This window comes from Drosophila kikkawai, chromosome 2R (genome assembly GCF_030179895.1).
Source record: "Drosophila kikkawai strain 14028-0561.14 chromosome 2R, DkikHiC1v2, whole genome shotgun sequence".
Classification (NCBI taxonomy): domain Eukaryota; kingdom Metazoa; phylum Arthropoda; class Insecta; order Diptera; family Drosophilidae; genus Drosophila; species Drosophila kikkawai.
The window spans coordinates 18,431,322-18,455,940 of NC_091729.1; the positions used below are offsets into that span (position 1 = coordinate 18,431,322).

The following is a 24,619-nucleotide window of genomic DNA, read 5'->3' on the forward strand; positions in this document are numbered from 1 at the left end:
TGACACCGATATACCAGATTTAACATATAGCCTTGATATATATATGTACGTTCTTGCTAAGATGAAATATTAATAATAATAATAATAACGCTCGCTTAAAACTTGAAAATTGTAAATACCGAAGCACAAAAATTGTAAATTGAAACTGTTTGGACAAGGTTTGTAAACCTGAGGTTAAAGCGCATGCATTTAACATGTGTAGAGTGTGTAAATATATATACACGGAAAAGAAAGAGGAGAAGTCATTGCTTTTTATAGTTTGTTTTGTATTTTTATAAATGCGTTGCATTCGAGGAGAAGGAATATTAGTGTTAAAGACACACACACCAATTGTAAAGAAACCAAGTCTCACCACGTGTGTATAAATATGATTAATCATTACTCATTACAAAATATAAGCAAATGGGTCCATATGTTAGATGGAAACGAAACAAGACGTTAACGTTCTCGAATAAGTTGCTCAATTTGCTTCGCAAAGTGATTTACCAGTTCTTCATCCTCTATTTTCGTAAGCATACAACCGATTATATATATATATGTACTCTAGTTGTAAGCTAATTATAATAGTTGAAACCTTAACGTAAACCATAAATGTTAACGATAACAATAAATAACACCAATTAAATGATTGGGCACACACACAGTGTTTGGAAGCTTAGTGTCAATTGTCTCTCAATTATTTTAGAAAAGTGCACAATAACTACTGCAGAACTATATAGCTGCTTAACAACACATACATACATATAGATAGAATTACAGGTAGACTTTAATGCATATGTGTATGTAAACTGCACCACAAGAAACTTTTATTTACAATTCCGGTGTAGTTGAAACTCTGATTTACGTACTTAAGCGAAGCGAAGTTCGGCCCAAAGCGGCCCACGAACGATGAACGATGATCCTAATGTCAATTTCAAAGTAAAACTTAACTGTAGTTGTGTAAAAAACATGGCAATTAAGTACCAAATACTCCATATTGAATGTAATATTAGCGCGTAAGCTAGGATAATGCATACTTCATGTGCGAATCGAGTTACTTTAGCCCGCCAAAAATGCCGAATGCCAATTACTCGCATCGAAAATTCGTTTGAACGCTCGACAATTTCAGCAATTATTCAGCTCAATGTGGCACTAATAGATGCACCTTTCCAAGGGTCCTATTTGGTATGTACATATGCCACACACACCCACAACCCACACCCAACACCCAACACATATCTGAACTTGGCGAGCATTATTGTATAAACGTTGAAAGAACGAAGCAATTTGAAAAGCGTGACTTAGACTTTTTTCCTTCACAAAACAAAAGGAGATTCAAATGTGATTTTGCTATACAAGAAAACTACGACGAGAGAAACGGAAACAAAGCGAAACGAAACAAAAGAAAACAATTTGAATTACATTAAATGTACATGTTAACTTCCATGGCTTCTGGCGATGGTTTTGGTAGGCATCCCCATCTTCCCCATAGAGCGTACAGGTGACTTGCCCTAGCGTAGCATACTTCTGCGGGCTGCCCCCCGAGTCGACTCATGCCGCCAGAGCCTTACTCTAAACTTAAACCGTAACTCTTCTGTCTTGCTGTTTTCGCATTTTTAATTGAAATATTTGTTTACTATTCGTTTCACTGACTAAATGTATAAATGGAGTCCAAATAAAAGCCACCGCCTCTATTTCTAAACTTAGAGAGAATTGTGAACAAATTGTGTCTATATACTATAGTACATATACATACCGACAACTACAATTATGAAAAGAAAACCGATGAAAATGATGGAAAAAACTAAAGCTATATGTAACGTAGGATATACAAGATATGAATGTATTATTCAAGATAGTTATATACAGCATATACACAGATATTATACCTATATACCGTGCATGAATAACTATTGAACTATATACATACGTGTAGATATATACAACATACGAGATAATACCGATACGCTAATCCTTTTGGACAACTTTTTCGATGTTGCAACTACATATGTGTAGGTGTGGGCGGCATTGCACTGCGCGAAAACAAGAGGGAGAGAGAAGGAGCAGTGCATTGCGGTGCCAATAACAATTATTAGTAGGCGAATTGTAAATTGTGGTGCAACCTGGTCGAGTATAAAGCCAAATTTAAACGAATACTGAGATCCAAAGCGGACGTTAGACAGCAGCTGTTGCGAATCCAGTCCCTCTATATATTCTCCAGACCTGAGTTTCCTTAGCAAGCTTACGACAGCACTTCCCGAGATCGATACCCAAGACTAACCACCCACCAGGCGCCTACTTGTAACGAGTCCCCCCTTTCCCGCCCCCCCACAGCTGTAACCGACCGACGATGATGCCATCACTATAAGAGACGCTCTTCTAAACGCTGACTGCAGATTACCACCATGTTAAAAACAACTAAAACTATAACTAAACCGATAACGAAAAACGAAAAACCATAACGAGAGCCAAGTCCTAAGCTAGCACAAGCATATTTTAGAGGCAGTTACTGGACGATCTATCTCTGTGGCTAACTTCCGGCAGAGAATCGGCGCTCATCAGAATCGTACTAACAATTAGAGTGTATAGCGCATAAAGTATATTTTATTAGTAGCAAAATTTAACGATAACGATAACGATAAAGGTAAAAGTAAAATTAACAGAAACAGTAAGAATGCCGAGTAAATGTTAAAAATTAAATGAATTAATAATAAATATTATACCTAGCCTGTAAGTGTCTATTGAAGATCATTGCAAACCTAACACAAGAAATGGCAATTCAACCAACAAATTGTTGTTAAGTTTTCCGCTTTATGTGTCAAATTAGCTAAAGATTGTAATTAAACATAAAATGCTTAATGAATAATACAAGAAAGTTACGATAACCGAACGAATATCCAAGAGATAGAGAGGGGGCTAACTCATTTTGAACTGTTGGCGCATGATTTTAATTGTAAAGAAATTATTTAGTTATACAACATTTGTGCTTAAAAAGAGAGATTTTATTTATCTTTTAATAAACTAAGCATTACGATTAAAACAAAAAACCCAAAAATCCGTAAAGAGGGAACTTTAAACGAAACCGAAAGCCTACCAAAGGCCATTAAACACACATTTCTAAACGTAATTCCCCAGAAAACAGAAAATGCTAAATGCGGGGACTTGCCGAATCTGATCAAGGTACTTCCGGTACCCAAAAACAAAAAACAATAATAACTAACAGAGAAATGGAATATTATGAAAAACTCTATGCAGACAAATATTGTAACAGCAACCGAAAAACCAATTTCAAACGCGACAAAAAGTAAATAAAAATAAATATTAAATTAAAACCGAGAACTTTCATTTCACGTTGGCATCCTTGGCTCCCCCCGCCCGATTCGTTAATTCATTTCGTAAATACCTCCTGCTGACTGCTGTCCCAGAAGGAGGAGGAACAGAACCCCCCATGTTGGCTTATCCAAAGTTCAAAATCCGCGTGATTGCAACAGCAGCGCGTGGGGGCTGAAACTTTTGCGCTTCTGCTGCTGTTTCAATCCTGGGCATCCGCATCCGCAAAGCAGGGGTTTTTGCTGGTGACATCCTCGTGGCCCGAGAGGTCGCTTTCATTTCCCCACTTCAAACTGTGCTGTTATGGCAGCGGTTTCCAAAATGCACAGATATGTTACGCGTTCAACCGGGGGGCGGGCTTCGTATGAGTCGCGGAGATGGAGCTGCACAAATATTTGTATTGGCCAAAAGTACACAGAGAGAATGGTTGGAGATCATGGGTAAGTCGGATTAAGCTTTAAAATTTAGTGTTTTAAGAGCCTTAGGCCTTGAGGGAAAGGATATTACAGCTTCGTTGATTTTCAATTTATTATAATTTATTCTGAGATATGATCCTCTTTTAAAATGATTCAAAAATTCATGAAATTTAGATCCCTGTTTAAGAAAAAAGCTGTAAATGTAAAATCGTTATTCCAAAAAAAAGGTAAATATAATAAAAAGAAAACCCCTTTCTCCCCCCAATATTTCTCTGCGTGTAAATATGCTCATGCAAATAAAAACTATTGAGCAACACACCACGATTCTCCTGGCAATTTTGATATTTTTCAGAAAGCAATGTTTCACTATCTGAACTGTCATGTTCTCTGGGACAGGCATAATAAAAAGCAGACAATTAATATTGTTCACTGTCAAAGCATGGCACTTAACATGGCGGCAGATTGCATCTGGATGGCAGTTGCGTGGTCAATATGCAAGTTCTCGATGGAGGATGGCCTTCCTTTAGTTGCAGAGCAACTTCTAATTGACTTGCCTAGTTCAGAGGCAAATGTCTTCATTAGTTTAATTGCAAACATTATTATTGCTACCCAGAAGTTGCACTTGAATGCGCTCGCGGACCGGGCTGGAAAGGAAGGGAAAGTTCACTCAGAGCCGCCGCCGACTCGACTCGTTTAGCGAACTAACGGCTCTTGGCCAAAAGAGAGATAATGAGGCAAAAGGTCAAAATGAGTGAAGAACAAGAAAGAACGCTAACTTTGGCCAGCCAAAGTTTGTATACCCTTGCAGGTAACAATTAAAATATATCATAACTAAGCCAAAAATGCATTAATTTCGATTCGGAAAGCAGTTTTGTGTTAGTTTTTATTAATTTAAAAAAACTGCATACCAAATTTAAAATTTTAAGAAATCAAAATTTTTGGCCATTTTTGCTAATTTTAATGATGTAACCCCTTATGAAATTTCCCAAAAATGGCCAAAAAATCGATTTCTTCCGGAAATGTCCAGAAAGATTCCCTGTTGATGCTGATCAAGAATATATATGGTTTATGGGGTTGAAAATGATTCCTTGACCTAGAAAAATATTATTTTGTATTATAAAATCGGATTTTTTATATTAAAAAGCTGGAAGGAGCGAGCAGCTGGGATGACAGATCTCAACCCGATGGCAGTGGAGGACGGTGATCGGATCTTGGCTCCGGGCTAGTTAAAACCCTGCAGCAGGCGTAAATAATTAAAATATTTATAAATGCAATTTAAATATGTAAATATAATTGATGGAACACACAAATATGAATCAATAAAAGATGGTGAAATCAATGTGCACTTTTTGTGAAGGCGGCATTTATTTGGGATCGTTTGGGAAAAATCTAATTATTTTGAAAGCAAAATCTAAATTTTTAAATTTGTTTTCTGAATTTTAAACATTTTTTAGATTTTTTATATGTATTTAAGAATTTTTTTAGAATTAAACAAATTTTTTAAAAATAATTTAACTGCCAAATTTGAATTTGAATTTAACTGCCAAATTTGAATTTGAATTTAACGACGATCAGTTTCAGTGTGCCCAGGTGCATTTAAGCAACATTTAAGCCAAAAAATTTACAATATGGTCACATCTGGTTTGAGTCTTTGCTTTCAGTGTGCCCAGGTGCAGTTGTAAAATAACCCCTAAATTTGGATTCAAAAGGTTTGAGTCTCCGCTAACTTGCGCCGGCCCCTAAATGGTTTGAAACTTGGACTCCGTTTCAGTGTGACCAGGTGCATTTAAGCAACATTTTAGCCAAAAAATCTACAATATGGTCACATCTGGTTTGAGTCTTCGCTTACTCCAAGATCAATGGTTCGAAACTTGGACTTTTTATAACAGTTTATACCAGTTTTCAGTTGCTTGCTGCTGACTTCTGTTCGCCTGTTACCCCAATTTGGGAAACGGGCAATTTGCTTTGAAATGTTCGGAAATTTGGATGGGCTGCTGAAGGGATGTTGTTGTAAAAAGGTTGTTGTTGCCATAAACTGTTGTTGTCGGCAACAAATAGGTATAAATGTATAAAATGAAATATAACAGTTTATACCAATTATTATTTTTGCCCAAATGTTTTTATAACAGTTTATACCAGTTTTCAGTTGCTTGCTGCTGGTTTCTGTTCGCCTGTTACCCCAGTTTGGAAAGCGGCCAATTTGAATGAAAAGTTTTGCTCACTTGCATCAGTGATGCTCATCTGCATCAGTGATGCTCATCTGCATCAGTGATGCTCTATTGGGACAAAATGCATCTCTCTAACTGCCAGTGATGCTCATCTAGCTATTTTGCATTATTGGGACAAAATGGCATCTAACCTACTGCCAGTGATGCTCATCTAGCTATTTTGCATTATTGGGACAAAATGGCATCTCACTAACTGCCAGTGATGCTCATCTAGCTATTTTGCATTATTGGGACAAAATGGCATCTCACTAACTGCCAGTGATGCTCATCTAGCTATTTTGCATTATTGGGACAAAAAGGCATCTCACTAACTGCCAGTGATGCTCATCTAGCTATTTTGCATTATTGGGACAAAATGGCATCTCACTAACTGCCAGTGATGCTCATCTAGCTATTTTGCATTATTGGGACAAAATGGCATCTAACCTACTGCCAGTGATGCTCATCTAGCTATTTTGCATTAATGGGACAAAATGGCATCTCACTAACTGCCAGTGATGCTTATCTAGCTATTTTGCATTATTGGGACAAAATGGCATCTCACTAACTGCCAGTGATGCTCATCTAGCTATTTTGCATTATTGGGACAAAATGGAATCTCACTAATTGCCAGTGATGCTCATCTACCTATTTTGCATTATTGGGACAAAATGGCATCTCACTAACTGCCAGTGATGCTTATCTAGCTATTTTGCATTATTGGGACAAAATGGCATTTTACTAACTGTCAGTGATGCTCATCTAGCTATTTTGCATTATTGGGACAAAATGGCATCTCACTAACTACCAGTGATGCTCATCTAGCTATTTTGCATTATTGGGACAAAATGGCATTTCACTAACTATCAGTGATGCTCATCCAGCTATTTTGCCGTATTGGAACAAAATGGCATCTCACTAACTGCCAGTGAGCTCATCTAGCTATTTTGCTTTGATGTTTCTTTAATTTTCCACCGCAAGAATGCCCTTCCATTGAGCCTGTTTAAATTATCCCACCCAAAAAAAACCGCATCCTCCTCTCATAACTCAAAAATTACACATTTTTTAAGGTTTATTATTTATTTCAGCTTTAAATAAATAAAAGAAGAAAAGGTGAGGCATGTGGGAATGTCGGAGGTCGTTCCCAGTGGTTTCGACTCGGTCTTGGTGGCACTTGGTCCACTTCTGCTCCTCCTCGTCCTGATCCTCCTTGCCAACGCTCTCTGTCTCGCCTTCGGCACCCGCTTTCAGTTCCTGGCAACTTGCTGCAATTAAATTTAAAAAAAGGGTGCGATTTATTTTGATAATTTTTCAGAAACAAAACTAATTTCAGGTTCATAACTCAGCCAAAAGTGCATGAAATTCAATTCGGAAAGCTGTTCTGAGTTGCCTTTTCTAAGCCTAACAAAACTGCATACTGTTTAGGGTTCGTTTCAATTTCATTTTTTCTCAATTTTTTAGAATTTTAATGATGGTACCCCTTACATATTTTTGCAAAAATGGTGCGATTTATTTTTGGGGAAAATAACTAATTTTCAAAGGTTCATAACTCAGTCAAAAATGCATGAAATTCATTTCGGAAAGTTGTTCTAAGTTGGTTATTCTAAGCTTAACAAAACTGCCTACTTAGTTTTGCTTTAATACTTACCTGTAATTTTTAAATAATTGTTTAAACAAAAATGGGCAAGAAACTAATTTTCAAAGGTTTACAACTCAGTTAAAAATTCATGAAATTCAATTCGAATAATTTCAATTATTTAACCAGAATGGCTCGATTCTTAGTGATCCAATTGCAATCTGCAAGGGTATACAAACTTCGGCGTGTCGAAGTTAGCTTCCTTTCTTGTTTATATTGAAAAACTTCTTGATTTTTTTTTAAATTAAAAATATCATAACTCGGCCAAAAGAGCATTAATTTTAAATCGGAAAACTGTTCTGTTAATAAATCTGCATACTTCATTTAAAAATTTTGAAAATTCAATTTTTTATCAAAATCAAAAATTTTAATGATGTAACCCCTTATAAAATTTTGCAAAAATGGCAAAAAAATCGATTTCTTCCGGACAGATCTAGAAAGATTCCCCTGTTGATGCTGATCAAGAATATATATACTTTATAGGGTCGGAAACGTCTCCTTCACTGCGTTGCAAACTTCTGACTGAAATTATAATACCCTGCAAGGGTATAAAAAGGAATGAAAACAAAGCGTATTTCCCTTGTTTTTTTTTTACCCCACGTTTCATGAATTTTTCCGCCTGTTGTTGGCCGCTGCATAAAATAGCTAAATTATACAGATTGAAGGAAATCTCTGGCAGCTGCCAAAATGCCAAGCAGTTGGCTAAGTGGGTAAACTTTTGCCGGAATTCTGCAATTCTTTAATCACTCTTTCTCGTAATTCTCTTAATAGACCTGTTCCGTCTTAATTAAGACAGTGAATGGGAGTAGGGAGTAGGGAAGGATTTTATTTGGTTAAGTTTCGTGATGTTTACAGGTGGCTAGAAAGACTTTTCCTGGGTAAAACTATTGGGGAAATGTATATAAATTTATAAAAGGGTAAACAATATACTTGTAGTAACAGTAAACGAACATGTAGTGCATTTCCCTTTAAACTTTAATTTAATCACAAATTAATTGTTCCATTAAAGTTCATGATCTCTTTGTAAACTGAGTTTAGCAACTTTTTGGCCCAGACCGCTCCCCAAATTTTCTCTGGCTCGCAAATTTTAACAATGTCGGCAAATCAGCTTTACTGATTTTTTCCTCTTTGGCTCTCTGTTCTTACCATGCAACGAAGATGGCGGAAATTGCCTTTTTTCCGAAGCTTTTAGCTCCAGCTACGTCAAGTTGAGTAAGTAATATGAAAATTTTTGCCAAGGATACGATATTAATGTGCAAAGGACACACTCGACACGGGCTGTCCTTCCAGCTTAAAGCCATTTCTTCACCCTAAAGTTTACGAATCTGTAAAATAATTACTTTTCATTAACATTGCCCGGCCAGTTTGAGACTCATTCCTCGCACCTGCTCTTCCTCAGCTGAAAACTGACAAAGCCAAATAAACTTGACCGAGCGAGCAGAAAGCGAGGAGGAAGCACATGGACACAACATGGCAGTGGGGAGAAAATTAGAAAATACATTTTTCAGCATTAAAAAGTGTTCGACGTGCGGAGATTGCGGTAATTTCGCTTAACAGTTGGCTGCTGGCACAACGTACACATACACATGCTGTGGTGCCAGTCAAATGCACCTGCTGGCCAGGGAGGGGGTTAAGGGACAGGGCAGGGGTTAACGGTGGCAGGTGGACGCTGGACTCTCGGGAGGTAACCAACCATGTGGGCGGCGCTAAATGTCGAAAGTGCAGCCGCCCAAACTGTCGGCGGATTGGAGGATTCCAGGGGGCCATGGCAGCAGCTGGCACTTGACATGAGCAACGGCAACGAAACAACTCGAGGGCTTTCAACTACTCTCGCACATTTCGCTTCCGCTTAGAAATGGCAAAAACACGTCCCCCCACATCCACGCTTCCTTCCAACCGCAAACCACACACACACACACACACACTGTACACTGTTTGAAAAATAAAGTGTAACTAAAAAAGCTGAAATGAGATACAGGCAAACAAAAAATAAGACTGAGGCCAGAGGGCACCGCTGGCTGGCAAATTTATAACTTAATATCAGATTGTGTGTCGAGTTGGCTGGCATTTGTAATGCAGCTGACACTGGTAAGTACGACTTTTTTGGGTAAATTCTACACAAAAATGGTCACTTGATAATGGCCATTTTGCGAGGTTAATGGTTTAAGACATCGGGGAACAGAAAAGTAAGCTAAAGAGAGCTATTATTAGAGGTAAATTGATATACATAAATATACAAGTTTTAGGGTACATTTTTCTTATTTGGGGATATAAAAACATTTATAGTTGTCAAAAAGAAAACGGTTCTTCTCTTTTTGAGCAGAGAATAAGGCACTAAGCCCACAATATGGCTTAATGTATTTTAGCGCTTTCGGCGCAAACATTAAAAAGCGCAAAAACTGCGCCAAAAAAAAAAAAAAACAAGTCAAGATGGGAAACACAATGCTGCTGTTTTTGGCCAAGACTTCAAAAGCGTCACCGGGGCTGCACTCAGCCCAGAACTTCCGTCGAAAGTATAGCTCCAGGTGTCGGACAACTGCCTGGGTTCCCACGAACTTGCCGTCTTAGGAGGAAGACTACTGCTACTACCGATTTAGCAGAGCGTTAAATTACAGAATTTTGACAAATCATCGGGCAAACAAAGCAACACAAGCCGAGCTGTCAATAGGACATTAAAGCCCGGCTAAGAGGAAAAAGCATCGAATGCATCAATCATAAATATTCTAAGCCGCAAACACTGAAGATGGCTTTGAGCCTTTGTCAGCGCTTTGGCCAACATGTGAGCCAGCGAGTGTAAGTGTGGATGTGGGTGTTCGTGGCTAATTGCATTAGCAGGCAGGCAGCTATGTGTGGCCTCAAATGCCAAGACACGACCTGATAAGCCTTCGTGCCTGCTGCGCCCGGACTCATGGCATTTGCGTCAATTATGGACTTTTGTAGCAATTAAATTTTAATGAGCAATGCAACATGCCGTCCCGCCGCTTCGACATCGTTTTAAGGCTGGTGAAGCGAAAAAGCCTTGACTAACATTTAATTCCCTCTAACAGGATGCAACGAACAGAAGAAGCAGCTTAACCCAGTCTCTGGCTTTGAAATTTTCCATGGAAACTGCATAATTCGTTTAATCATGTTTGTGGATTAATTTGTACTTGGTCTTTTAGGGAAATTTAAAGCTGAATTATAATTATGGTATAATATCTCAATTTTATGGCAAATTTTATGTTGATTCAGCATAAAAAACACTCATTAATCGTACAATAAATTTTTTACAATTTGATTTTATTTTGTTTTTAATTTTTCAAGTGCATTTAATAGTAGCTTTACTTTGTTTGAGTGCCATTTAAAATTCATTGATCAAATTAAGGCCTACAAAATGACCCATTTCCCACCTTGTCGAACCCAATTTGGGGGACTCCATGCTCTAGATTGCATGCATTTGGCTAAAACAAAGCGATGGGCTGCCACCGCAGCTTTTTCCCCATCGCATGACCCGAACCTATTTGTCCAATTATATGGCGCTTGTCGCATAAACCGCGAAAAGTTAAATATGTCCGATTTGCACTTAAGATAAAATTGCAATAGGGCCTTATGAGTCAATAAACGTGTTCAACAAGCGGGCTTATTGAAGACCAGGAGCGCTGGAGGGTTTTGGGGCCCAAATCAGAATAATACTAGATATATTGTTTGGAATTCCTGAAGTTAACTTAAACCGCTCCTGTGCTGTTGAATTGTCATTACTGCCATTGACTTTCAACCAGCAGAACCATAACCATAACCTGCTAAAATGCTAACCATGCTCCGCCATTTACTGTGCCCACATGCAAAGGCCGAGTCGTCCTTCAACTTGACAGTAACTGGCCGGCATTCGCCCAGCCAATATGGCAAGTCGGGCTGCAGAGCTTATTCTCCAAGAGCGGGAAATTTTCCCACGTAATCTTTCCATGGTGAATGGAACAACCATCCAATTGCTAGACAGCTCATTCGTCTTGGACATGCTCTTTAGCATCACCCAGCTATATCACTTCAAGAACTTTATTTTCTACATTTCGGAGCGGCTGGATCTAAAGAATAAGGATTCCCAGGTGTTCTTTCACGACTTTTGGACATACTTTCCGCTGGCTCCGAATTTGATTATAACCCGCCAGCACTATGCACCGGTTCCTATGATGCAGTTCATCAGCACTCCCTCGCTGGTGATGGTTTACACCACGAATCGCGATGATCCCATCATGGAGCTGGCTGCCCAGAGTTTGCGGGGCATTCGTTGGCTCAAGACGATCTTCATTCTGTATCCCAGCCTCAAGAGCCGTGACTTTGAATCGAGCTTGGAGTCCTTTACGGAATTTACGACCGAGATAAAAGATGTCTACGAGTGGGCCTGGAAGAAGCAGTTCATCAACACCGTCCTGGTCACCATCAAGAACAATGTGTTCCTGCTGGAGCCCTATCCCACGCCCTCGGTTATCAACAGGACGGGCACATGGAGGCCTGAGGAGTTCTTCCAGAAGTATGCCAAGGACATGAAGGGCTACGAGGTGAGAACGCCCATCCTGTACGATCTGCCGCGGGTCTTCAAATCGGATCGGCCGACGAATGCCTACGAGAAGAACTTTGTCCATGGGACCAGCGGCAACTTGTTTCTGGGTTTCCTGGAATTCGTGAATGCCTCATTGGTGGACACCACCTCAAATATGACGGTCGACTACCTGAATATGACGAATATGCTGGACCTGGTGGCCCAGGGAGTGTACGAGACGCTGATACACTCCTTCACGGAGATCACGACCAAGTATGTGGTCAGCTATAGCTATCCCATCGGCATCAACGACGTCTGCATTATGGTTCCCTTTCGCAACCAGTCACCGGAGGACCAGTACATGCGGGAGGCTCTCCAGGGCAATGTATGGATACTAATCATCCTATTTACGCTGTACATAGCCCTGGCACTTTGGCTGTGCTCGCCCCTAAAACCCCGGGATTTTAGCGCCGCCTTCCTGCAAGCCATCTGCACGCTGACCTACATGCCGCCCACATTCATCATCCGCACGCCCACGCTGCGTATGCGCTATCTGTACATTCTGCTGGCCATCATGGGCATCGTGACATCGAACATGTACACCTCCCGGATGACCAGCTACTTCACCGCGGCCCCGCCATCACGACAGGTGAACACGGTGCAGGATGTGGTGGAGGCCAATCTGCGGATCCTGGTGGTGGCCGACGAGCACGAAAGGATGGTCAAGTCGCCGCGGCAATACCCACCCAGCTACATGCGCCAAGTGGATATTGTGGATAAGCATATGATGGACCTCCATCGGGAGCCATTCAACACCACTTTTGGCTATACCGTCAGCAGCGATCGCTGGCGATTTCTGGACATGCAGCAGCATCACCTGCGAAAGCCTATCTTCCGGCTGACAGACATCTGCGAGGGCCCCTTCTATCACGTCTATCCCATGCACGCGGACTCCCATTTGCGCTCATCCATGACGGAGTACATCATGATAGCCCAGCAGGCGGGCCTCATGAACCACTGGAAGCGAGAGGCCTTCTGGGAGGCCGTGCACCTAAAACGCATCCAGGTGCATCTTATCGTTGAGGAGCCGATGGCCCTCAGCCTGAGCTTCTTCTCCAGCATGCTGCGCACTTGGACCTTCGGCCTGGTGGTGTCTGGAATGGCCTTTGCTGCGGAGATGAAGTGGTACGAGCATGTGACCCTTAGACGCCGCCCTATTGTTAAAATAACCCGTAAGCCAAGGTCCTTTCTTAGGCGGTTTATGAGGGTGTAAAATATAGAGTATAGATTACTTGTGGATCACATTATATATCTTGTTATTATAATCAATAAAATGTAATTAATTAGAACGTTATCTAGGGGATTTTCTTGGTGAGAAAGGATTTTAGCCCTTCCATTTTATTGATAAACAAACAGACTACGCGAAGTGCCTTCAGATAGCACCTCCAGAAGGAACACAATCCCGGATAAAGCACTCATCACTAGCAGGAAAATAAAGGCAATGGCTAGGTGTTGCATTCCGGCGGATGTGTACTCCTGATTCTCCGGCAAACGCTCTACCAAACCACCATGAAGGGCAGATCCGAAACTGCTGCGAGCGTAGAAATTGAGCAGGCCCGAGGAGTGGATGCGGAACGTAAAGTACTCGATATCCCGCCACAAGGATGAGTCCATCTGCAGGGGAAAAGCCAGGTGGTAGGAACCAAAGCAGATGCTGCTCATTTTAAAGAGGCGATGCTTCAAGTGCAGCTGCTGCTCGTCAAGGAACTGCCACTGATCCTCGGTTACAAAGTAGGCAAAGGAGCTATTGAATCTTGTTTGATGAGCTGCAAAGACTCCAGAGTCCACGGGTCTGAGCAGCTTGAGAAACTCCTGGGGCAACTCCTTATTCAGATTCAGCAGGAACTCCATCTCGTAGTCAATGATCATGACGGGCAGCTGGGCACTCACAATGTCGTCCATGGTGTTGATCTGGGCATGGAAGAGGTTCACAGTCAAAATACTGCCCAAATTCGAGGTGTAGTAGGCGGAAAGGAAAAATCCATGGAAGAAAACCGTGCCAAGCAGGAGAAATCGAAGAAGGCAGGGCTGCTGCACTTGGCCCTCAGTGGGCACATTGATAATGTAGCAAAAGGAGTCCAGAACAGCGCCGTGATACCCTAACCAGTCTCCTCCGAACATCCTGAGCCACATCAGCTCCAGGAAAACCAAGGCAAACAGAGCTCCCACGGCGAAGAACCACACGTTCCAGGCAAAAGGCTGCAGGGGGTACAAGTAAGTGGAAACACTGTTGTAGAGCGGAACCATTAGGCACCATTGCACCACCAGCAGCGGGTAGGTTTTCTCCAGTTCTTCATCGGGCATGAACAGGGCGTAGGCATGGGCGCAGAACTCCATCTGGCGTTCGCGAACCATCTGCAGGGTCTGCTTCATATTGATAACCTTGCCGCCCAGGGCATCTAGCGGCATGGGAAGCTCCGCAAAGGTGCCGTTGACGAACTGGACAAAGGTCTCGATGATCCGATAGGTACTTCCGTCGTTGCGGCCTCGGGACTGGAAGAGATGTGGCAGGTCCTGGCGCAAGGGCGTAGCAAACCCGAAACCCTCCACATCGGAGCGTGCATTCAGGATCTTATTGTACATTTTTCTCATATAAGCGTTGAAGTCAGTGCGATTCTCGAACACCATGGAGGGAAACTTGGCCACTCCAAAGATCTGATTGATGCCCTCCTCAGACTCAAAGTAGACCATCGAGTTTATGAACTGCTGGTTGTAGGCGAAGAGCAGTATGTCCTGAATGGGCTGCATGTCGCTCACTTTGTCCACGTACATTATCATCGAAAAGTAAAAGTGCCGCCCGAGCAACACCTTGCTAAATACCTTCATAATGGGATCATCTGCTCCTGTGGTGAACACAAAGCTCATGTGGTTCCTTCTGGCCGACGAGTGAATCATACGCATTTCCGTGTTGTTATTAACCACCGTCTGGGTGGCTGTCTTCCCGAAGGCCTCGTCAATGCGCCTTATGAACTCGTCGGTCTGCTCCAAGCGCTGGTGCGGACTGACAAACCACACGATTTCCTGGAATATGTTCTGGCTGGCAAACGGAGTTAACAAATCGAGAACGTACTTCATGTTCCATCCTTGGTTCGGAGGGCATGTCGCCAGTAGAAAAAGGCCTATAAGTGGCGAAGACCGCATGACTAAGCCCAAGAAGCTCCACGAATTAATTGAACAAACCCACGTTTCGCTAAGCAGGTTAAGTTGTTTGCCCCGATTGAACACTCTTTTCCTGGGTCGGGGTAATGGGTCCTGTGGGAAAGTGTGAGCTCCAATTAAAACATCCTTTTATGAATGTTATGCGTCGTTTTACTGCAAGCTGAAGACCCTTGTGCATTGAAAAAATATAGTAAACATCCCTTTGACGCTTTTTTGCTACTGAATCCCTAGATAATTAATCCGTGTTTCATGTGAGTAAATAAGCCGTGAAGTTGGGTATGATTTAATGTACAAATCATTACGTCTTTGATGTTACACCAATGGACATGTAAATCGTTTTCCAAATAAGTATAACTATTACTTTAAGCCTTTAAATAGAATTTATTAAATTTGTATGTAAACTTTCTAAGGTGTTATTCAGAACTCATTTTCCTTTAAAAACCAATCACAAAATTATCCATCATAGCACTCGAAGCGGTCATATTGCAGCCGCCTTGCCCTGCGACGATGAATATACAACTCCAAAAAATAGACCAAAGAGCTGAGGGGTAATCCCAAAACCAAAACAATCCAGGCCGTGTTAAAAAACTCCAAGTTCAGCGGCTCCACAGGATACGTATCCAGGAATACCTTAGCATAGCCAGCACGCTTGGCATAGCCAAAGGCCACCTCCTCCCAGTGATTCCACAATCCCGCCTGCCAAACATTTAGGATGAAGTGGTCCAGGGACCCAGCAAAGCTTGCTTTGATGCTCATGGGCAGGGCATTGAACAAGCCGCCGAAGCACACCTTGGACAGGTGGAAGTACGGCTGGATGAGCACGCGCTGCTGCCGATTGAAGAATATCCAGGCGTCCTGGGTGACCACATACGCGTAAGAACGTGAAGGACTCGCCAGCAGGGCCTGATAGTCCTGTCAGCTGCGCGCGTCAAACTGCGGATCCAACGGAGTGGTGTCCACCACCGGCAGCCAGCGCAGCTCCTCCAGCAGCGTCTCTGGGATGACTATACGCAGCTTCGAGCGTATCAAATCCGCCCAGTTATCGATGGGGCGGAGGAACACCGGTTTCATGTCGAAGGCCGTCATGTGGCTGATGTGGTAGTTGGTCAGTATGAATCCCAAGACGAAGAGCAGCATGTAAAAGACGATCACGCGCAGCGAGGCGTGCTTCAGCTTCACCGTCATGTTCATATTGGGGCTGAACATCAGGAGGGCCATGGCGTGGAGCACGTTCCGCGTATAGGACTTTGTTGCGTTCCCCGGCTCCCGCCAGTGCACGTAGCGCAGCAGAAGGGCCACGTAGAAGGTGCCCAGGACGATGGACGTCCAAATGTACCTGCCCAACGGCCACACCATGTACATCCACTTGGGCAGCTCGGGAGCCAGCGGTACCATCACACAGTTCATCATCAGCTCCAGAGGATAGCTGTGCCGCGTCACGGCCGAGAACTTGCCGATCTTGTCAGGACGCATAGTCACTCCGTGCAGCGATAGGTTGTAAATGCCGGCGGCAATGTCCTCCTCCACCACTGACTTCTTGGGCAGACTCTCGACGGGATCCAGCTCCAGTCGAAAGTGGTGCGCCTTGGCAAAGTGCTTCACTATCTCCAGATAGGGACCGCCATAGATAGCATTGGGTTGCAGGGTGTCGTTGAAGATGAAGGCGTGCGGAATGTCAAAGCTGTACGGCGAATGGATCGTTCCATTTGCCAGCTCCGTGTCGACCGTGTCGAGCATTTTGCGGCGGACTATTGAAACTGGCATGCTCCTGGCCACCTTTATAAGGGTGACATGCCATCGATACTGCACGCAAAAAGTTGACCCTGAACCTGGCAGACTGGCTGGCGACAGCAGCGATATATAGTATAGGAAATCCGGTTTGTGTTTGAAATGCAAAAGTTCAAAGATCTGCCGTTTAATGGCACGTTTTTGTGTCCTGCCGATTATAACAGAGATTGTCTCTGGAACCCATACTTGGGCAGCAGTAAGGCTATATATGCCACTTATCAAAAAAATATTTTCACAAATACGTAACGGACTTTGTTATGCGGTCCGATGCGCCATTCCCCAAAACCTTTGCATGGTTATTGGAGCGCGGCTACTTTCACCGTTCACAAAAACCGTCCTATATTCAAAAAAACAGGCCACAAAAGTCACACAAAAAAATCCCCGCGAGGACTTCACGGCTCGTGTGTGTGTGCTGCTTTCATGTAAATACTTTTCAATTTTTTTTTTAGGGCTTCGAAGCTACAAAACAACGAGGACGACGATTTCCACCCTCGTGTTTGCAAATGGGCCACACAATAAAAACAAAAGTGCCATTTAAATAATATTGCACTTATGGGTAATTACAGAATCGTTAAACGCAAAATTAAATCAAACTGGATTGTACAAGTTATGGTTGGCGAGTTTCGGTTGCTGGCAATTGAAACCTGTTTCAGGATTGTTTCAGGAATAGCGAAAAGTTCACTGAATGTCGAGGATACTACATATGTTTGTATGTGTTTCCGGATAGCAAAAAGGCTGCCTCTTTATATTTATTAATTGAACCGCTGCCAAGGCAATGAAGTATTAATCCCAGGTGAATAAATAAATCCATTTGCCACAAGTTTTATGAAAGGCCAACTGAAAAAAGGGGGAAGCTTCAATTTTTGTTCAATTTGAGTATGGCAAAGTTATCATTAAATGTAAGCAAAAAAGGTGATAATTAAATGGAGTGTTTTATTCGCTGATAATTAAAGTATCTTTTAAAAAATTGTATTTATTAAAAGAAGAAAAAACTAATGAAACCTTATGCAGGGGAAATTTTGTTCAAAAGGAACAAATATGAAATTTAATAGCAAAGAAAATGTATTTAAGTAAAGAAACATACGAATGTTATCAAGTTCGCTTTCATTTGAAATCGAAACAAGCTCTTATAAATTATATTGAATTGATAAGAACTAGTCTATTGATAAGGCTGGGCAAGTACTTTGATTTATTAACTACTACAAGATTTATGCTTGCAAAAATAATACAAAAATAATACATTTATTATAAAATTCATATTTATTTTAAATTTATATTTAAAAATAAATCATAATATTTAAAGAAAACCATCAACTTCCTATAAATAAATTAAATTCCTTAACTAAAAATCCCATTGCGATCATTGCTCACAAATTTGTTTATTCCTGCTGGGTAAATAAATATTTTTAAATTCCTTGGTCTTTGCCATAAAATATGTAAAAGAAATTCAAATAAATCCATGCCATTGGTGTCGCATCGTACTAAATGTATTCATGGTTTTTTTATACCCTTGCAGGGTATTATAATTTCAGTCAGAAGTTTGCAACGCAGTGAAGGAGACGTTTCCGACCCTATAAAGTATATATATTCTTGATCAGCATCAACAGGGGAATCTTTGTAGACATGTCAGGAAGAAATCGAATTTTTGGCCATTTTTGGGAAATTTTATAAGGGGTTACATCATTAAAATTTTTGATTTTCATAAAAAATTGAATTTTCAAAATTTTTAAATGAAGTATGCAGATTTATTAACTGCAGAAAGTCTAGTACAGAACAGTTTTCCGATTTAAAATTAATGCTCTTTTGGCCGAGTTATGATATTTTTAATTTAAAAAAAAAATCAAGAAGTTTTTTAATATAAAAAATCAGATTTTATAATACAAAATAATATTTTTCTAAGTCAAGGAATCATTTCCGACCCCATAAACCATATATATTTTTGATCAGCATTAACATGCGAATCTTTCTAGACATGTCCGGAAGAAATCGATTTCTTGGCCATTTTTGCGAAATTTGATAAATTAAAATTAGCAAAAATGGCCAAAAATTTTGATTCTTAAAATTTTAAATTTGGTATGCAGTTTTTTTTAATTAATAAAAACTAACACAAAACTGCTTTCCGAATCGAAATTAATGCATTTTTGGCTTAATTATGATATATTTTATTTGTTACCTGCAAGTGTATACAAACTTTGGCTGCCCAAAGTTAGCTTTCTTTCTTGTTTTTTGTTCTATTTTTGAAACTTTTTGCTTTCGCAACTACCGTGCTGGCCCATCCCCCCAAAATATATAGTATTTCGAACCGGAGAACAGCAAAACCGATGCTGATAGCAGAACGTATACACGCCCCATTCCCGCCCCCCAGCAAACCCACTTCCACTTCTGCTGGCTTGGCAAATTCAAATTAATTTATGAACCAAAATCTTGTTTATCGGCAGTCGGTCTGTCGCACTGTCTGCGGCTGTGGTTGGTTGCTTTCAAAGCAACTCGTACTTTCACTGTTTTTGTCTGTCTTTTGTTGTTGTTGTTGTTGTTGGTGCTGCGGTGATTAGAGGTAGTTGCTCCAAAAACAAGTTGTTAAAGAGCAAAGAAGTGCAGGCAAATCCAACCGGTGCCGCTGTGGCTGTAGCCGTAGCATGCCGCTTCTGTTGGCGATTCGCGGTCGGTGATTCAACGTGCCTCGTAGCCGTGATCGTCTAGTGGTTAGGACCCCACGTTGTGGCCGTGGTAACCCAGGTTCGAATCCTGGTCACGGCAATGCTGCAATACGCATTGTCACGGAGAGGGTGCGATTTTTTTATTATTATTTTGTTAAAATCTTAATTGTTTAAGAAACATATTTGATTATATAATTTATGATAATTAAAACTTGTTGTATAAATTTTTCTGTCAAAATTATTTTTATTTTTAAGGATGCTGTGATCATAGTTATCTTTAAAGACTTTCCTTTAGTGATTTTAAAACTTTAATCCTAGATATATACACCAAACAAATCAATATCCCCCTCAGGCTATACAAAAGGGACACCCGGTAAACGTTATTAGATTATCTTCTTTAATCAAATCTTAAACGAAAATTGATTTATTTTATCGCTTTTGTGAAATACCACACGTTAAATAATAAAGGAAACACCTGTGTGCCTGGCTTCAATTGTCCTGCCTTGCGGCTTCGACTTGCGAATTCAACAGCAACTGGCATTGACTTGAATTTTAATTTAATTGTGAGCAATTGACAGAAATACACAAGAACCCACTCCAGGCCAAAAAGGCAGCTCGACCGAACGATATTAAGACGCTGCCAGCTGGTGTTGACATAAAAACGCAATAAAAAATACGGGCACCCAAAGCGAAGCGCAAACGTAACATTAAACATCAATAGATTCTGGGACTCTGACTACCCTAGAGGTCTAGAGATTAAAATAGAAAATATTTATATATTTACCTGATAAATTGAGGAATATATGAGAATGAAATTCAAGACTGGTAGACAGTTCTATTGACCTAGAAGTTGATCTGTTCTCAAAGGAAACCCAATATATTATCTATTAATTATTAAAAAAAAACTTTAAAGACTATATAACTTGAGGTTTTATTCGGAAAACTACCTTTACCTGTACATCTATCCAACTTTCTAAATATAAAACCATTAGATACACTCCCTTTATAGTGCTTAAAAGCCAGGGTATTGGCCAAAAAATCACTCAAAATCAATTGAATCTGGCCAGCACTGGTTTCGGGTAGCAGCAGAAGACAGCAGCAATGAGGGAAATCAACGTGAAAATAGCGACGACAATGCGTTTTGCTGTCGCTGGGAGGCAAGTGCTTATTGGATTTTGGCCATGAGGAGCGGATGACAGCGCCTGGTCGTGTGGGAGGACGACTGCCGGTAAAACGCGAATACCACCACCGTTTTGCTGGCCACGACAGCTGATACAGAGGAGCAGGAGCAGGACCTGGAACCCTGATTAAACGCCGGAACAGACGCGACAATAATTGCTCCACTTCGGTGAGAATCTTGTCGCTCACTTCCCCCACAAAGGCAGGAATTTAACTTTGGTGCAAATAAAACGCCCAGGCTCATGTGAGACAATCGTATTATTTACCATACGCAATGGGAGCACAATGCACGTATAATGCAATGGCCATTTCCATGCCGTTTCATTGAAAATAAAGTAAAAATACAAATATTAACCGCAAAAGCCTTTCGCTCCCATCTGTGGGCTCCCGTCAGTGGGTGGGTGTGCACTCGCCTGTATTGTGTGTGTTTGTGGGTATATTGAATGGATAAAAGGGATTTGCGTCTGCCCGGGTGAGTACGTCCTTTCTCTCCATACGACCATATCTACATATATGTATATATTATAGCCTGTCTATACGGCCCAATGTCTGGGAGCGCAACACGCCGGAAACGGTTTTGTTGTGCCATTTCCATTGTTATACAATTTCGCTTAACACATTCACTGTAACGACGGCTTGGCCCCTTTACATTTTATATTTACATTTTATATTTCATAAACAAGCGGGGGGTGTGAGGGGTTTCACGGCATGTTATCACAATTTAAAAGGCAAGACAAGGGAATATTTACGTTATATTTCGAAAAAGTTGAATTTAACAAGAGTTAGCAGGGGCCACAACCTTGGTTTCTTAGTTTCGAACCTTTCCAAAATCGATTTTTTATAGATACACTGAAAATAACAAAATTTATTTAAAATTAAATTATTTATATTTAATAATTAACCAAATTTGAAACTAATTTTGCTTAAATTTATAAAATTTCTAATTTTTTTTCTTCTTATTACAAAAAGAAGAATGTTTTCTTTATTTTCGTGACTTATTCCTAAGACTTCTTTTAACTTTTACTTTTAATTATTTTATAGCTCCATTTCTACCTAGAATATCATTCTTTACACTCCCAATTAGTGCTTCTCTCGACCCTCTTAAAGTCCCTAGCTTTGAATCTTAAACAAGCAACGGAAATGATCGTTTGAGGAACTGCTAATTGAATAAAACACTAAGCACTTGGCGGGGGGAAATAATAAAAACTCAATTTTCGTTAACTCATTTCACATTAGTTAAAATATATTTGGTAACCTCGTTATTAGCTACAAATTAAATATGCAAATGCAAAGCTACATAAATAATTTATACAATGGCAACGCGATGAGTGCACGTTGCAATTGTTAGTGCAATTGTACGTGTCTCCGGCGGTGGCAGCGACCTCAAACCGACTCAATAATTTAAGATAAACTAAAAACTAGACAAATAACACATAGATTAGCACGTGCACGCAGAAATGAGATGAGGTGGCTGCTAGAGGATGATGCTGTGTCTTTACTGTGCCTTCTTCGACTCCTTGGGCGCAGCGGGCAGCCGCTCCACTGCCTCCTTGTACAGCTGGTTCAGTCCAAAGGTGGCGCGCACATTGTCGCTGGAGAAGAAGAACTTTTGCAGTTTGCCCTTGTTGTCGACGCACGGCCGCCGTTCAGTCTCCTTGCCCTGCTGGAACAGCACCACAGTGGGCAGCTGGCGGGAGAAGCTGCTATCCGAGATGCGGTACTTTTGCGCCACGTCTGGGAAGCGTCCAATGTCGATCTTGCCGAACTTCAGGTGGTCCGTGTTGTACTCCGCCGAGAGCTCTGCGAAGATGGGGGCAAAGTTGACGCAGCTGGGATTCCACACCGTGTAGAAGCAGATCAGCCAGCTGGTGCGCTTGTCGCGGACCAGTTCCTCCTCGAACACCTGCGAGTTCCGGAAGTAGGTGATGTGTTCGGGGCCGCGGTACGAGGGTTCCGGCAGCACCATGCCCACGAGCACGCAGACCAGCAGGAAGCCCAGGCCGTAGCGGAAGTCTGCGTAGGCCCACAGGATGGCGTTGGCGACCTTTGTATACAGGAACGACGATGACAGGTAGTTGATCATGGTGACGGCGCCCGTCTTGCGCGACCGGATCATCACAACGATTAGCAGGAAGAACAGGATCTCCACCTCGCGACTGTCCAAATCGCAGGCTTCGTCCTCCTCGAGCAGGCTGAACAGGCGGGTGCAGACAAACTGGGTCTTCTTGGCCAGCAGATAGGAAACGGCCAGCAGGATGTTCACCCAGTAGTAGGGCTTGGCCAGTATGGCCAGTTGCTTCTTCCACGTCATGGCGTCGTCCGGCGGCTGAGTGTTTGGATGTGGGTCACGCTTTTAATTAACAATTTCCCGAGTTTTTCTTTTCTTGCTTTTGACGAGCAATTGTTAATTTTAGCAACGCCGTTCACCACAAATGCGTGGCCTCAGTGCCTTTGGCAGGAGTTGCCACCTGGTGAGAAAGAGTGCTGCGAAACCAGCCAGACTGTTTGGCGCCCTCTGAAATTCAAATCGGGGAGCAACGTTTGCCGCAAAAGTGTCTGCGACTGATAAGTAAATTGTTTTAATGCCTGACATTGTTACGTCAGATTTTTGCAAGAGCCGTTGACGGATTGTTGAACTTTGCCGCAGAGGCCATTGCGAAAAAAAGGAAAAATCATCGAGGATCTTCATTATCTTCACACATGCCAAGGCTTTAATCACGAAAAACGAACAAAAACGACTCGCTCTACGTGATCTCCGAGACGCTCGTGGCTCATTATCTCCACAAATGTATTTCAGGCCTCTTTTTTAGTCTTTTTGCATAGTTCCAAAATAAAAATGTGTGTTTGAAACTGTGTGAATACTGTGAGAATATTGTACCTCTACATACTTCATGGAGCCAGAGGGCACTATCTCTGCACAGCTAATGCTATCAGCACTGTGACTGGCTCCCCGGCATTGTGCAAAGATTACTTTTTTTTTTTGTAGTAAACACATTGCGCGTCACTGGAATAAGCGATTTATTTATAATCGTATTATTGAGAGCGTTTTACGAGGGTCAGACCCATGATCCCCATCGGATCACCCACCTATTTACTGGTTTCACTAAGTAGTTGGCATCTCTTTGTTTTATTCTGATTATTTTTTATTGGAATATATTTTTATTAATGTAAATGTGTAGTGTTTGTGTTAAGCTGGCAAATACAGAAAGTTGCGTTTTTATATGTTCTTGGGGCTAATTTTAATTTCTGGTAAATAGTGAGGATTAGTTTATTATCAATTATTATCATAAGGTAGGTTTTATAATTTAATGAATTTTATCTTTTTGAAAACTTGGTTAAGAAGTGATTGAAAAAGTTATTTATATATTGTTAAACTTGAGAAAAGTAAGGAATAAGTATTTAAATTTCTTTTTTCAAGTTAAAAGAAAATATCCCTAAGCTCAAAAAGCAGACTAAATGGTGTAAAAACCTCCTCAAAAATGCTGAAATCTGAAAATAGGTAAATATATAATTATATTAATAGTAAACCACCCAAGAGCTTCTTTAATTTATTGCATTTTTGTTCACCCAAAATGTAAATACTGGAAAATTCCCAATCATGACTAATCACATAAATCAAAAGGTGCAAAAGCACCTACACCGTCTACACTGCCTTGGGAGGAGTACCATTATAAACAAACATTAAAATTTAA

The 24,619-nt window shown here is 41.2% G+C and overlaps 4 protein-coding genes and 1 non-coding gene across 5 annotated transcripts; 2 read left to right on the forward strand and 3 right to left on the reverse strand.

Moving 5' to 3' along the window:
* The first annotated feature begins 11,446 nt into the window (after window positions 1-11,446).
* Window positions 11,447-13,357, forward strand: Ir56d (Ionotropic receptor 56d). The gene has a single exon (XM_017169609.1). The coding sequence runs from the start codon at window positions 11,447-11,449 to the stop codon at window positions 13,355-13,357; it is 1,911 nt and encodes a 636-aa protein (XP_017025098.1).
* A 125-nt stretch (window positions 13,358-13,482) lies between these two features.
* On the reverse strand, window positions 13,483-15,219 carry Ir56c (Ionotropic receptor 56c). The gene has a single exon (XM_017169488.1). The coding sequence runs from the start codon at window positions 15,217-15,219 to the stop codon at window positions 13,483-13,485; it is 1,737 nt and encodes a 578-aa protein (XP_017024977.1).
* Window positions 15,220-16,218: 999 nt separating this feature from the next.
* Window positions 16,219-17,040, reverse strand: Ir56b (Ionotropic receptor 56b). Its single transcript, XM_017169487.2, has one exon. The coding sequence runs from the start codon at window positions 17,038-17,040 to the stop codon at window positions 16,219-16,221; it is 822 nt and encodes a 273-aa protein (XP_017024976.2).
* A 2,736-nt stretch (window positions 17,041-19,776) lies between these two features.
* On the forward strand, window positions 19,777-19,848 carry TRNAH-GUG (transfer RNA histidin (anticodon GUG)). The gene has a single exon. It is a non-coding gene; the product is annotated as a tRNA-His (tRNA).
* A 2,301-nt stretch (window positions 19,849-22,149) lies between these two features.
* On the reverse strand, window positions 22,150-23,465 carry LOC108076597 (thioredoxin-related transmembrane protein 2 homolog). Its single transcript, XM_017169510.3, has one exon. It carries the CDS (start codon window positions 23,236-23,238, stop codon window positions 22,423-22,425), a length of 816 nt encoding a protein of 271 aa, XP_017024999.1. The 5' UTR covers window positions 23,239-23,465; the 3' UTR covers window positions 22,150-22,422.
* Window positions 23,466-24,619: the final 1,154 nt, after the last annotated feature.